A 15,598-nucleotide genomic window follows, 5' to 3' on the forward strand; every position below is an offset into this window, starting at 1 on the left:
AATATCGTTAGCACTTCCAAATTGTACACTTAAACTGGTTAAGATGGTGAACGTTTTTTGAAAAAGCAAAAGATTTTCTTCTGACGAAACCACAAACAGCAGCAAAACCCCGATTCTCTGTTTATCTAGCGATGCGACAGTGGTAAGAACAGCTCTGGCCCCGGATCTCAGGGAGCTTATACACTCCAGCAGGAAGACCAGTGAATGGGGAATAGGCACAAGAAGAAACAGCATCACAAGGACAGGGAGGGAAGGAGCTGCATACATGTGCTCCGAGCATGTTAAACCACAGCCCCGACCTGGCCCAGGAGTCGAGGAGAGTGGCTAAGGGAACAGAAGTGAGGGGAGGACCCCAGGACTGAATCCCAGGGAAGGGGAAGAGCTCACTAGCAGGTGGGGACCCAGGAATGTGCCCTCTGGAGGCAGAGAATGCCTGAATCCTTTTAGGAGTGTCTGGAAGGACACACATGCACCCTGACCAACAAATTCTCTCCGGGTGGTGGGGTCATCATTGTGCTCTATCCTCCTCCTGCGCTTCTCTATCCTACAGCTTTTCCACGGTGAGCTTGGATGATGTTGCAGTAAGGAAAAAGCATGAGGAAACGACCTTACTGCGCAGATGGATAGCAGTGCTTTTTATTTATTTATGCTCTTCCTTGTTTCAAAGAGGATTTCAAGCTGCTTACAATTATGTTAACAATATAGCAGGCTAAAATACCTTGTCACTAAGTAAGAAACATGAGGGGAAGGAAAAGTGCGGCTGAAAGAGTGAAACGAGAAAGGTGGGAGGCTTCCCTTCGCTCAGAGGGAGCAGCCCTGTCCTGCTCCTCCTCAGGTCCAGTCTTGCCATTTAATTCAAATATGGACATTTAATTGTCCTGTTTTTATCCATTGTCTTCTCAACTCCAGTGAAAAATCGTTCACCGTGATTTCCTCTGTCTTTTATTACTCTCTCCCCCAAAATATGTCATTTTATTTTTCCATTGTGCCTTTTTGCAGTTTTAAAAATCCATCTTCCCTTCCCCACGGGGACCCACCACAGTAGAGTGACATATTCGGAGTCTCCGCACGGTAGGTCCTCAAGTGTGTGAGCGAATGGCTCAGCGAGGACTGAGGGCCACTCATTCCCACTGCCAGTGGCACGGGCTCAGCACGGGCTCAGGACATGGTTGCCAATTTGATTTATGGGACTTATTATCCCAAGTGGTGGCAGAGAATAGATATTGATTCAAAAGGGTTTAAATAAATAAATGGATGCACAATCCAGAAAGGGCTATAGACTGAAGAGGGGGGCTTGTAAAGCAGCTGAGGCACACATTGTAAAGGAACATTGGTCCTCTTGAAAACCGTGCCTAAGGGAGTCATGGAGCAGCAGGCATGAGCTGTGGGGTCAGCAAGCACAGGTTCACGTCAGGCTCCATCACATCATGTGACAGGGGAGTGACCTTGGGCAAAGCATAGAAACGAGGCCTTTTGTGAGGACTGCTGAGAGGAATGTATATATATTTGTGTATGCATATGCATGTATATGTGTATGTATATGCATGTGTGTGTATGTATAGGTTTATGGGCATGTGCGTATGTGTATGTGTGTATGTGTGTGCATATGCACATTGTGTGCACATGCACATGTACATTTGTACACGTGCATATGCATATACATCTGTAAACACGTGCATGCATGTATATGTATATGTGTGCATATATGTGTATATGTATGTGAAAGTGTGTACACATGTATATGTGTGTGTGCAAATATGTACATGCATGTACGCAATGTGTGTCTACACATATGTATACATGCATCTGTATATGTATATGTATTTGCATTTGGATGTGGCTCATGCCCTGGCCCATAGTAACTGCTCAATAAATGAAAATCCCACTTATAACTCTATACTTCTATTCCATTTGTGCACCAGTGAGCAACCTGATATAAGAATATAGAGGGTGTTTCTAAAGCTCCCCTATACCACTCCATATAGTCATTTCAGGCTTTTTCATCCCCACTGGTTCAGTTCTACCACAATCACTAGCAACAGTAAGTTTCCCTTTTAAATCACTTACAATATATTCTAGTTACTGGGACTGCATAACAAAGTCCCTCAAAATATAGTGGCATAAAACAACCATTTAATTTGCTCGTGGGTTTTGTGGATGGGGAATTGAGAGAGTGCACAGAGTGGGTGGCTGGTCTCCGATCCATGATGTCTGTGGCCGCAGCTGGGGGACTTGAAGGCTGGGGCTGGCATCATCGGCAGGCTCCTTCACTCATGTTGGTGGGGGATGCTGGTTGTTGGCTGAGAAGCGAACTGGGGCTGTCGGCTGGAACACTTCCATGTGACCTCTTGGCTTCCCCATGATACAGTGGCTGGCTCCAAGGGAGGTGTCCCGGGAGAGGGTGCTCAGTGAAAGCTGTATCGCTGTTTATGACTTAGCTTTGGAAATCACACAGTGTCACTTCTACCACATTCTATTGGCAAGGTGGTTACAGAGCTCTGCCAGTGTTGAAGGACACAGATGCCCCTCTTGATGGAGGAGCGTTGATGTCACATTGTAGGAAGAGCATGTGAGATGGGATGCATATTGGTGTGGCCATCTTTGGAAAACACAATCTGCCGGTCAGAAAGCTTAGGTGATCTCTTATTTTTCAAGAGGCACCGAAGGTTTAGGTATAATTATCTCCATTCTAGAAATGGACAAACTGAGACAAAGATGCAAAGCAATTTGCCTTGGGCACTCTATTTAACCTCTCTGAACCTCAGTTACCTCATTTATAAAATGGGTAGAAAAACCTCTACCTGAATAGATTAGTATGAGCCCGCAGTGCTTATTACATTAGAGTGTTGGAGGTTTGAAGTTGGGAAGGCGTTTTGTGATTTCTAACAGCCCAGGTGAATGCAGAGCACTAATCTTTATTGTTGTACTATCGTTATTTCCTTGCCCTTCACCTACAGCCCCACAGCCAGCTAAGGACCTGAGTCTTTCTCCACATACCTTCGAGAGCAGAGCTTGTCCCAGCATTTCGGAGGGTGGCTCACTTTCGTGCAGCAGAAGAGCTCACGGGCCCCATTTCTTGCCTGTTTCCCTCTTCCAAAAGGACAAGTACCTTGGGAAGAGGCTACCTGGCTGAGCAGGCTGCCCCTGGACCTGGCTGGCTGGGACAGCAGTGGGACTGTCACCACTTTCAGCTTCTGCTTGGCTGGGCTTTAAAAGGTGGATTTCTCTTCCTCTGCCTCAAATCTCCATTATTCCTAACCTTCCTCATTACTCTGAACGAAGTAAGTTTTAAAAAAATCCCAATAATGTAGTTGAGAAAACTGAAGCTCAGAGAGGTGCCGTGACCTGCGCAGGGTCACACAGCATGCAAGTGTTGAAGGCTCTGGAGGGTTTGGAGGCTCCTGTGGGGAAATGCCAGCCCCCTAGTGGCTGATAAGCCCAACCTTTTGGAGCTCTAACTCCTCCTCCTTCCCTCATGTCAACAAAAGGAAAATCATTTCCCGTTCCTGACTTCTGTGCCAGACCAGAGAGACTGAGTGATGAAGAAATGTCTCTAAATGCACCGGGGTGGTCTTTCCTGGCTTCTCAGTTTTGCTGTCTTTTGTTGTTCAAAATCTGTTTTCTACAGACCCTGGAAATTGCAGGGGTGGGGGCCTGGTAACGGCTGCTGTTGTCTCCTGGGTTGGTACCTACTCTCTTGAGTTTGTGTCCCGGGGCTGTGTGCTCAGACTTGACCATGTTTGGGCATGGAGGCTTGTCCCAGATGGGGACCAAAGCCCGCTTTCCCAGAGATGGGCTGGGAGCCCAAGCTTCTCGCTGCAGCTCAGGCAGCCTCTTTTGGGGTGGGGGCAGGGGCCAGGCAAGAAGTATCTGCCTGCTGAAGACTCCAGGGCACGGGAGACTGTGAGTAGTGGGTCCAGAGCCCTTGGGGAGTGGTTTCTCCAACGATTGACGACTGACCGGGGGTTAGTGGGGAGATCGTGGGGGAGGGAGGCTGGCCGCGGAACTTCCTCCCTTAAGGGAGGTCCATCAGGATTCTGGGCTCCAGAGGGGCTGACAGTGGTGTCAGCAGAGAGACGAGAACGGCTGGTGTCTGGGCCCATGGTCTGGTGGCCTACTGGGGGATCACTCCATGGCTGGATCACTCTAGTACCTCAGTGTCCTAGCACTCAGTTCCCAGCTCCCAGAGCACCAGAGGGTAGCCACCCGGAGAGCAGGGCCGGTCCTGGCATTTGTCCCCAGGGGAGGAGTGGTACAAAAAATAGGCTCAGCAAGAGCACTGGGGGCTCTTCTGCTCCAAACCTTCAGAATTCCCTTTGTTATACTAGTAACTAATGTTTAGTGACAGCCTGCCTGTGATCCATATGTGATATTTGGCATGTGACTTGATCTTTGTCAGAACTCTCTGAAGCAGGTACTATTATTCTTGTTTTATAGTCATATGGTTGCTAAGTGGCAAAGTCAGGGTTTGATCCCGGATCTGCTGACCTCAGAGTCCTCCCTGCCCCACCCCCCACCAAACCCTTAAACACCATACTCTACAATCTGTCCTTAAGAAAGAGAATGTCAACCAAAATACCAGGTCTAGAGGACCCTCCAAAATCCTACCTTCTCCTTCATTCTCCATCTTTCCGAAATTCACCCCAGACTTTGAGTGACTTTTCCAAATGAAAGATATATCCAAAAAGTCCAGATATTTAGCAACTCTCAAAAGTGAGAATTTCTTCTTGGAGTCTAACTGAAATCCCTCCTGTTATAGCGGCAATCCATTTCTTCCTATCCAGGCCTCAGGGGATACCAGCAGTTCCTACTCTTCTTCCTGCCTGAAGGCCCTCCCTGTGGTTGTTAAATCCCATCCATACCGATAACTGTATCCATATCCACATCCTCACCCCATTCTTTTGTCCTGCGTGGTTTTATCACCACTCTGCAAATCTACTCTCTCAGTGTAGGTAAACAGTATCACCAGAGCATTACAGACAGGTGAGACCTGAATAGACAGCAGGTTCCAAACTTCTCTGTTATGGGGGGAGCCCCTCCCCTCCCCTCTCCTTCCCTCCCCTCCCCTCCCCTGTCCTCTCTCCTCTCCTCTCCTCTCCTCTCCTCTCCTCCTGAGTTCCCAGACCTGGTCACCCAACACCCCTTCCTTCCCAGTGTCAGGAGTGCCCAGGGGCTGGGAGGACACAAGAAGGCATGCAGCAGAGGAGACAGTGCCCCTGGGAGGACTGAGTAGCCTGGAAGGTAGGGGACTCACCAATGGCAGCTTCTGGAGTACATCCCCACTCTCCAGTAAAGAGCCCATTGTGTTCGGGGTACTCAGCCGACCTGGCTGCCTGCTGGGGGCCCTGCTGCCCCTACTCTGCTTGCTGCCCCCAGCCCAGCCAGCCTTGCCTGGGGATTGTTTGGTAAACTGTGAAGTGTCCTAGGAGAAAGTGTTTGGGTGTTCCACACCTGCTGCCTACTGTTTCTGTTTATGTCACTGTACTACTTTTCTATTGCTGCCATAACAATTACTACATACTTGGTGGCCCCAAACAACAGAAATCTCCTCTCACATAGTTCTGGAAGCCAGAAGTCCAAAGTCTCCTCTGGCTTCTTACCTTCTCCTCTTGTCAAAGGACCCTTGTGATTACATTTGGGGTCTGCATGGATAATTCAGGATAATCTCCCCATCTCAGCATCCCTAAAGTCTTTGCCATGTAAAGTACCAGTCGCAGATTCCAGGGCTGAGAATATGGACCTCCTCTTAGGAGCCAATAGTGAGCCTATCATACATGCGACCTTGGACTAGTCACTCTACCTCTCTGGGCCCCGGATCCTTCAACGGTGGAAAGGGGATGATACTTGCCTCTCAGAGCAGATGGGAGGCTTACATTGGGGTCAAAAAAGCCCTCTGAAGTTGCAACACTCCACATAAAACTAGAGGTGGTGTTGATCTTTGAGTACCCTCCCCTCTTACCTGTCCCCGCTGTGGGGATTACCTGCTGCCTGTGCTCATCCCGTGTCTGTTTGCCTCTGTGGCTCCAGAAATGACCGCTGCCTGCAGTGGACATGGGGAAGAAGCTGGTGATGGCCCAGAAGCGGGGAGAGACTCGAGCCCTTTGCCTGGGTGTGGCCATGGTGGTGTGTGCTGTCATTGCCTACTATATCCTGGGCACGACCATGCTGCCCCTCTACCAGAAAAGGTACTGCACTCTCCTGGCTGCCCCACCCTCCAGCCATTCTCCCAAGGGTCTATTCTGCCAGGAAGCCCAGCCTCTTCCTACCCCTCCCCTTGACTTCACATCAGGCAGGAAGGTCTGGACAATCCTCAGTCTTAGGGTTCACGGTTCAAGTGCAGGGAGGGTAGGCCTGACCGGACCCTGCTCATCCGGGGTTCTGGGACCTGGGGGTGGCAGACATAGGAGGCCCTTCTCACAAGAAACGGTGAAGGATCAGAGCAAATGCTCCAGCGTGAGTTTAACCCCGGAGAAATCAGAGTTCTAGATTTTCATAGCTCATTTGCACAGTTTGACTCCCCTTCGGAAACCTCCTAGTCAGGTGGGTGTCTAGACTCCTGTTGAATACCTCAAGTGACAGGGAGCTCAGTACTTCATTGTACATACCATTTCATTTTGGGGCTTTTCTGAGTAGGAAATGTCACACTGAGCCAAAGCCTGCTCCCCTGGAGCTCTGTTCTGGAAGCTCACAGATGTTCCATGCCCTTGCTCCCTGACATGTCAACCACTCGAGCTTTTAAAGGAAAAGGTGTGAAGTTCCTGATCCATTGTCTCCACTTGTGGTTTGAGGATAAGTCTCAGACCCTCGCCTCTGGACATTTCCAGCTGCTGATAGTCCCTCCATCTGGCAATGTGTGTCTTGCCTGATAAACGGGAGATGAGTCACAGTTGATCCCCTGATGGGTTGATGAGCCTGTTAGCCTCTCCTGGGCCTGCTTCTTCCCCGTGTTTTATAACCCTGGAGCGATTCCAGGTTGGAAACTTACCCGAGAGAGGCATTGTACAGGACTGCTGTGTGCCTATGACACGTTATCTCCAGGTTGACCGCCATCCCCACCAACCTCCCTACCTGGCACAAATCAAGTCCCTTCTATATCCACTCATTTTAGGGGAAAAGGCACAGGTCCGGTGTGGCCTCAGAAAAGTCATTCGACTTTTCTGAGCCCTTCTTCCCACCGCCTGCAAGATGAGGATGGTGTGGCTAAGGGCTAAGGGGTCTCAGGTCTGGCTGCTCAGCGGAATCAAGGCAGGGGGCTTTTAAAAACATACCAGGGCCTGGGCCCCGCCCACCTTAGGAATTCTGATTCCCTTGTTCTGGGGCATGGCTTGGACTTGGAAATCTTTTCAAAAGCTCCCCAGGGCTTTGGGTCAGCAGCCAGGGGGAGAATCATTTATCTAGATGATCTCTAAGAGGCTTAAAAGCATTGATATTCTGATTCTATGGTTCTTGTGAGTGGGGTCACACTCCTTTAGTGCTAGATGATTATGGCAAGATGGAAGTCCCAGGCCTAGTCTCTCCAAAAGGGTTTAAACCTGGTGCTCTGTGCCACCCAGGTTCTGAGATATGTATGTATGTGCACATGGTCTCCCCAGCGTGTGGACCCAGGAATCCACGTGCCACCTGATTGAGACCAACATCAGGGACCAAGAGGAGCTGGAGGGCAAAAAGGTGCCCCAGTACCCATGCCTGTGGGTCAATGTGTCAGCTGTGGGCCGGTGGGCTGTGCTGTACCACACGGAGGACACTCGTGACCAGAACCAGCAGGTACTGACTGGGGGGGAGGGGGGGGAGGGATGGGCACATATCCCCCTTGCCCCTGGCAGGTGCATGGGCCTCTTCCTAACTGGATCCACATCTCCACTCTAGAGCATGGAGCCTGAGCCTACGTGATAAGGGTCCACAGCTGATATGAGGTCCAGCCAGACTTAGCTCTTCTGGGTTGGAGTTAGACAGACCTGGGTTGGAATCCCCACTCTGCCACTAAGTGCTGTATGACTTGGGGCAGGCAATGAGCCCCTCTAAGCTCAGCTGCCACCTTTGCTGGAGTGCTGTTAATGAAGACAGAGGCTGTGTAGTGTGCTGAGTTCAATGTCAGGTGGATAGCTGGCACTTGTATAAGGTGAGTCAAATGAGAGACCAGACCCAGAGCTGACCCCATGGGAGGGAACTCCTGAGATCCCCCTCGCTTCCCCCAGGAAAGCAGAGGCTGGAGAAATCTCTGGAAACCAGTGCTTGGGAGATTTTTCCCATCACTACCTCCTGCACCCCCAACCCACCATCCTAGTCTTTCCTATAGAAAATACAAGTTGGCCTTATCCATTCACTCATTCATTCAATAGTCACTGAGCACTTCCTGTGGCAGGAGCTTTGGACTTAGGAGGAGAGAGCTTACATGGGGAATAATATCTAATGGGGAGGGATCAGTGCCATAGAGAGGAAAAGAGAAAATTATGGGGTCAAGGGCAGGACTGACTTTTTCTAGCCATCAGCGAGGTGAGGGTGTCAGGAAAGTATTTGTGTTAGGCTTTAAAAATCAGCAGGAGTGAGATACACAGAAACATGGAGGGCAGCATGCATGGCAAATGGAGGGCATAGAATAGAAGGTACTGGAAGGTGTGCTGCAGAAACCAATGCAGAGCTCAGTGGGACAGGAAGATGTTGCAGAGATGGGCTCCACATGACCCACCTACGGAATCAGAACGTCTTTTGTTTGTGAAAGGTTTTTATATGTTTTTTTGAGAGAAGCAAAACTTTAGTGAAAACACTACAAGTTATGGATAATAATTAGTTCCTATATTTAAAAAAAAAAGATTATAGAAAACACTTTACTGATTTTTTTTTTTTTTTTGATAAAAAGATCGTCTTTAAGGATATCCGGGTGAAACAGCGAACACAACACAGTAGGAAAGGAGAAGTAAGTGTTGAATTCCAGTGCAAGACACAACACAGCACCATTAGCAAAGTGGGTAGAAGAAGCTATCCTACAACGCATGGAGTTAGACTTTTATATCCAGTAGAGATTTTTTCCAAGCTTTAGAAGTCCAGCGTAAGGAAGCGAATTGGGGGAAGGGCTAAGCTTATTTACCATCACCATTTTACCAAAAAACACAATGATTCAACCTCATGAGAAATAGAGGTTGGTCTGCCTGAATAGCAAATAGAGCAAATGCCAAGGCGGTCTGATCTCTCCGATTCCATTGGGACAGGTAGAGACTTGTCTCATCAACCTGGGTCCGGGACAGGTCAAGTTCCTTTGCATTTGTACCAGAAAGCCGGAGCTTTATCTGGAACAAGTTCACTCCAAATAATGCTCCATGGTGCTGATTTTAGCAGGAGGTAGGGTCATAAATGCCTACCATTTCCTAGGGGAAGGCTCTACTGGTTACCGGGAACTTAAATCCAAGTAGACCATAAAGAAGGGAAATGCTAATGATATTCTGGCACAGTACAAGCTGTGTGCCTGTCATCTCTGCCAAGGACTATGCAAGTATGGAATTGAAATGTGATCAGGCAATCTGGCACTGGTCAACTCTGGCCATGCATGGAACCACCTGGGGACTTAACAAAACTGGGTTCCTACACCAGACCAACTGATGCAGAATTTTAGGGCTCTCCAGGTGATTCTAAGGCTTAGAATTACCTCTGCGAGCAAACAGGAGTCTTTAAAGGGTCTGTGGTCCTGGGAGCATGATCAGAGTGGTACAGAGGAGTGTGAAGTTCAACGACTGGGCAGAGAGTCTGGGGCCATGACAAGCAGCCAGGATGGAGGTAGGGCCTGCAGTGAGGATGGATGCTGACAGTCAGAGTTTGGTAGCTGCTGGGATGGGATGGGAAGGGCAGAGTGTTGATGGTGCACAGTGGGATTACTGACAGTGTCGGGGGGTCATAGAGAAATGGGTCTGGACAGTGCAAGGTGACCAGACCTGTTTTGTCAGCACTAACATGACTCAGCCCCACCAGATGGGGATAGAGCCCCTACGTCCTCCTGAATCAGCACCTACCTGACTCCTGCTTCTTCTTTGGCATTCAGTGGCTGCCGATTTATCCCAAGGAGCAAGAGGCAAATTCCCAAAGACAACCAGAAGGGATCACTGGTGTGATAGGAATTGCGAGCAGGCCGGCTTGCAGGCTGCCTGCCTGACTCTGAGGTTGCCAGTTCAGAGGAGCAAGGGGCCAGATCTGCCCCTGTAGTGAGCTGTCTGCAGCATGTGAGACATGTGAGAGCGTGTGGACATGCTCTGCCTGCACCTGTAAGGACAGTGCAGGCTGGTAGCCACAGACTCTTCTGTCTTCTTTCTCCTAGCACCCAGGCATCACCAGGAGAGGTGCTAAAGAGGCTGCTGCTCTGGTGGGACAGTGGAAGCGCCCTTTGTGGTTTTGTCAAGCAGCTGGGTTGGTGCGCCAGCTACCCCATCTACTTTCATTCAGCTCTGGAGTACAGGGAGCCAGTGCTCTGAGCCAGCTGGGCATGCTCCGGATTCACGTGTGAAAGGCCAGTCAAGGCTACCGCCCCCCAGCCTCACTCTGAGGAAGGAGGCTACTGGTCAGCTACTGGTTCTCCAATGAGCCTTAGTGCAGGAGATTCTAAGCCCCTTCCCATGCTCTGTGCTGAGAATGTGTTGTCACAGGACTTGGGGAAAGGTTGGACCATTTCAGATCCTTCATATAACTCAGAGGTAGCTGGATCCCGGACAGGGGACAGAGGATGCAGATAGGCCCCAGGCCTCTGAGGTCGGTCCTGCAAAGTGAACTCCTGTCCAGTGTCTTGTCAAAAAGTCCCACCAAAGGATCCAGCATGACCACATGCTGGCAAAAGACACAGAGGGGCCCAGGATGGGCACAAGCCCTCACCTGAGAGCTTATCCACCAGTCCCTCTTTAAGAATGGAAAGAAAGAGCTGTTGTTGCAATTTCATAGTTAAGTCACATTATTTTTGTTATTACTTTTGATAGCATCTTCCATTTACTCAGCACTTAGCATGTGCTGGGCTCTGTGCTAGGGGCTTTACATGTATCATGTCTTCTAATGTCCTCACAAACCCATTTTGCAAGACTCAGAGAGGTTGTACAACTTGGAACTGGTGGCTGAATCCAGGTCTGTCTGGTTCCACAGCCACACCATTGCTCAATGGGGTAGGTTACCAAGGTCATAGTGAGAGGCACTGGGGAGACAGGCTAGGTCCTCTCAGCTCAGAATTCTGAATTCACCTGCTACGGGACCCTGCAGTGCCCAACAACTTAGACAGGCAGATTCCCTGGAGGCAGTGTTTCCCAGCCTTAGTTGCTCCCTGGCTGGCTGGGAACCTACTTGGGTGGCAGTTCCCCCACACCCCAGGCTGTCAGAACGTGAATGCAACCATCCTCTTTACTGCTGGATGAGTGCTGTGCGGGCCAGCAGCTTTGGGGACGGGGTCTCATTCACATCCAGGAAGTGACCAAGGCCTGGGGAGAGGCTGGCTCAACATTACACATGTTGATCTTGGACATGATTATACTAGGCCAGTGGTCTCGGACCACTGTAGGAAGGGATCACTTGTTTTCTGGACCCTGCCCTCAGTAATTCAGAGTGAGCGGGAAGCTGCGCTCTGGCCAGGTGGTCTGCTGCAGATTTTGTGACGGGGGGACCACCTTTGCAGATTATCTCCCAGAGCCTCACATACATAACATTCAGACCTCCCGGCCCAGAATGGAGATAAAAGCAGGGTCTCAATTCTGTGCCTCCTCTGCAGAACTTTCCAGATGGACCTCACCTGACCAGGCCAGAGGCTCCTAACAACCAGTGTCAGAATTAAATGTGTGCCGTGCTTTGCCTGCACAAGCTCTTTCAAATGTAATGTCTTTTTCCTTTGAATCCCAGTATCAAATACTGGCTTGCCAATATCTTTTTTTTGGCTCACAAAGGGCTAGAACCACGGAGGGTTTTTGATTCAAATTTTTGCCAATGTTTTAAAACTGCGGGAGTTCACATTAAAATTTGGGGTTCTGGCTTTTCTTGAAATTTTGGAGGCCTGGCTACAACAGGTCTTCTGGATCACATGGCATGCATCGTCCGGATGGCGTGAGGACTGCCAGTCTGGAAGCTTCTGGCTCTCTTCATTTCATCAGCTCCCCCCCCCCCCCGACAATTGTCCCCGGCACCAGGGGAAGTGTCAGGTGGCACCCGTCATCTCTTCCCTCCCCCACTTCACATGTGGATGCTGCAGTGTGAGCCCCGTGGGCAACTGAGCGTATGACCTCTGCCCTGGATCCAAATGCAGAGCCTACTCGGTCTGTGTCACTCATTGGCCAGTTAAGTTTGAAGCCCGTCTTTAATAACATCCTTTGAAGGAGATATTGCTATTAACCCATTTAAGAGATAAGATATCAAGGTTGAGAAAGGCGAGCAATTTGCCTAAGGTTCTACAGCCAGTGGAGGCAGAACTAGGACTCCAGTTGGGCCCCCTCTCCAGGTGTGGGCATGTACCCTGAGCAGCTTCTGGGCCACTGTCCTCACAAATGACACTGTGAAGGTGCCCTCTGGAACCAAGCAGTGCACAGCCTTCCAAGCTTCAACCAGTCCCAACTCCCAGCCGGGGGCCCAACGCCAAAGCCAACACTTTCCCTTACTTCATGCCAGCCCCTCATCTTGCCCAAAGCGATGGGGATTTCTGACTTCATGGGTGCTCTTGCTTCCCCTCACAGTGCTCCTACATCCCACGCAGCCTGGAAAACTACCAGGTGGCCCGGGCCGATGTGGAGAAGGTCAGAACGAACTTCCACGAGCATCAGATTTTCTACTGCTTCTCAACGACTCGGGAGAATGAGACCACTGTCCTATACCGGCGCCTCTATGGACCCCAGACCTTGCTCTTCTCTCTCTTCTGGCCCACCTTCCTGCTGACCGGTGGCCTCCTCATTATTGCCATGGTGAAGATCAACCAGTCCCTTTCCATCCTGGCGGCTCAGAAGTAGACCTATCCATGCCACAGCATGCTCGGCCGGAGTGGACTGGGTGGGCCCCCAGGCCTCTCCCTACTCATGTATCCATGTCTCCTCCCCCTGCCTTCTCACTATTAGGGCTCTTATCCATCCCACCTTCCGCTACGTGGGTGGGCCTTGGGAAATCCCTTTGTTAACTCATTCCTGATATGATGGGATACGGAATGTGCAACAGCCCCCTGGTGCTTCAGAGAGCTCCAGGCCAGCTGGTAACAGCTTCCCATCGCCTGTCCCCACTCAACTGGCTCAAACCCACTTTCTACTGAGCCACGGACCCCGCCCCACAGACAACAATGATGCTTATCTCTGTGCCTGTGTTTTCTCGGTTGGCTCAAAGGCCCACCTTTGCTGTCCCTGGCAAACCTGTTCCTTCTTTGAATTCCATAATGAAATTATGGGACAGCAGGTCCCACGTATACAGAACATTCAGAATATTGCTTTTAGGACACTCAGTGCTATATGCATTTTTATTCCAAAATTAACAAATATAGGCACAAACTTCTGGTTCTAAAATACTTAAGTCATGGGGATGTCATGTACAGCATGGTGACTATAGTTAACAATTCTGTATTACATATTGGAAAGTTGCTAAGAGAGTAAATCTTAAAAGTGCTCATCACAAGAAAACAAATTTGTAGCTATGTATGGTGACAGATGTTAACTAGATTTAGTGCGGTGATCATTTTGCAATATACACAATATTATGTTGTACACCTGAAACGGATGTAATGTTATATGTCAATTATACCTCAATAAGATATACATATATACATCAAGAGGCTATAAGGAAATATACTAAAATACATCAAAATATTAACAGAGGGATTGGGATGGTGGTTAATTTTCATTTTCTTCCTCATCCCTCTTTTTATTTTTCATACTTTTCTAAGTTTTCAGCAGCAGGAAGGTGTGGTTTCATTGGTTTTGTTTTTAATGAGAAAAGCAACGGTAGGTATCATTTTAAGAAGATTTGGAAGGGTGAGCCTCACGTCCCCAAACAGGTGGAAGTAGGCTGGGGAGGGGTTGGGCTCCAATCAGAGGCAGGCTTTTGAGAACATACAATTTTAAGAGCCCTCTATGGAAGGAAGGTAACCATATAGATGGGGATGCATAATTTACAATGCAGGTAAGTATAAGGCACTGGCCCTGCAAGGGAAGCCTGTCTCACACATGAAAAGGGCATAAGTGGAGGATGCCATCGTCTCTACTGTTACTACTCCAAGAAGTTACCCTACAGCAGTGGTTCTCAAAGTACAGTCTCTGGTCCAGCGACATCAGCATTCTGGGGAGCCTTGGGAGAAATTCACGTTCTCAGGCCCCGGCTCCAGCCCAAGGGAGTGTGGTGGAGTGGGGTGGGGTGGCGGGTGGAGGAGGGGGACAGCATTCTGTATGTTAACAATGGCTGCAGGGGCTGCTGTGGTACCCCCAAGCGTGAGAACCACTGGTGTAGGGAACCAGTGCCCTGTCACCGGGCTTTTCGGAATGGATGGATGACTGTTTGACAGTGCAGTTCCTGAGCTGGATGTGAAGTTAGGCTGGCATCTCTGAAGTTCCTTCTGGAGCTGTGATTCTAGATGCAGCCCCAGGGTGTAAATCTTGTCTCTGCCTCTGCCAGATTTCATCTCTCAGATTCACAGTTGTTTCATCTTGAAAAAGTGACTCCTCCTTTTGGGTGGTTGGGAGGGCTGAATGAAGGTTTGGCACATGGTAGGTGGCCAGAATGGAAGCAATTATTAATTACCATAATAAGAAATAAATACTCAGAAGCTCCCAGAAGCAATTATACCAAAGATAATGTTAGCTAGCATTTATTGGTGCTTATGTATTACATGCTGGGCACTGTGCTAAGCAGTTTGCCTTGTAGAAATTCAGCAAGGTACTACTCAGCCTACCTCAGAGAGGAGAGAACAGCATAAGACAGTGGTTAAGTATGTGAACTTGTGATGTGGACTGCCTGGCTTCAAATACCGAACCCTGCCATTCACTAGCTGGGTGACCTTGGACAAATACCTCAATTTCCTCATTTGCAAAATAGGAACTAATAATACCTCCCTTTTAGGATTGTTGGTATTAAATTAGTTATTCTACAAGCTTCTTAGACTAGTGATTGGCATATGGCAAGTGCTCTATAAGATACTATGAAAAACTGAAGCTCTAAGATGTCATTGGCCAAGGTCATTCATATAGCAGGTGAGGAGCTAGGAATCAAGCCCTGGGCTGTGTGTGTCATTCCAGAGCCGACTGTCAACCACAGTACTTGAGCAGACACAGCTGAAAGGCTGAGGGCCCCAGTCCCCCAAAGCCCCAGGGACCAGGTAAGGACTAGTGCTACGTCCCTGGAACCCAATGGTGCTTTCATACAAGTCAGGGATGTGAGGGGAGAGCATCTGTAATCTGCATGAACATCTCTTACTTCTGACCAGAGAACCCTGATATACCCCATACCCTACAGGCTCTTATCTGGGGACATTCCTTCCAAGGGGACTGCACCATTCCCCAGAGGTTCTCCCTTCTGGGGTCAGGGAAGTCTCAAGTCCTCCGAGTCTTTTAAGAAAGCCTCAGAGGTGACATTGTACTATGGTAATGGTACTAATGGTAAGACATTACCATTGGAGGAAATT

General features: G+C 49.2%; 2 protein-coding genes across 3 annotated transcripts in view; one reads left to right on the forward strand and one right to left on the reverse strand.

Moving 5' to 3' along the window:
* Positions 1-15,598, reverse strand: part of KCNIP1 (potassium voltage-gated channel interacting protein 1) — a 344,734-nt gene that overhangs the window by 308,112 nt on the left and 21,024 nt on the right. The window lies entirely within an intron of this gene.
* KCNMB1 (potassium calcium-activated channel subfamily M regulatory beta subunit 1) lies at positions 3,776-13,621 on the forward strand. Its single transcript, XM_047869966.1, has 4 exons — positions 3,776-3,903; positions 6,028-6,185; positions 7,593-7,764; positions 12,681-13,621. The coding sequence occupies exons 2-4, from the start codon at positions 6,052-6,054 to the stop codon at positions 12,948-12,950; spliced, it is 576 nt and encodes a 191-aa protein (XP_047725922.1). The 5' UTR covers positions 3,776-3,903; positions 6,028-6,051; the 3' UTR covers positions 12,951-13,621.

Source organism: Prionailurus viverrinus, chromosome A1 (genome assembly GCF_022837055.1).
Source record: "Prionailurus viverrinus isolate Anna chromosome A1, UM_Priviv_1.0, whole genome shotgun sequence".
Lineage (NCBI taxonomy): Eukaryota > Metazoa > Chordata > Mammalia > Carnivora > Felidae > Prionailurus > Prionailurus viverrinus.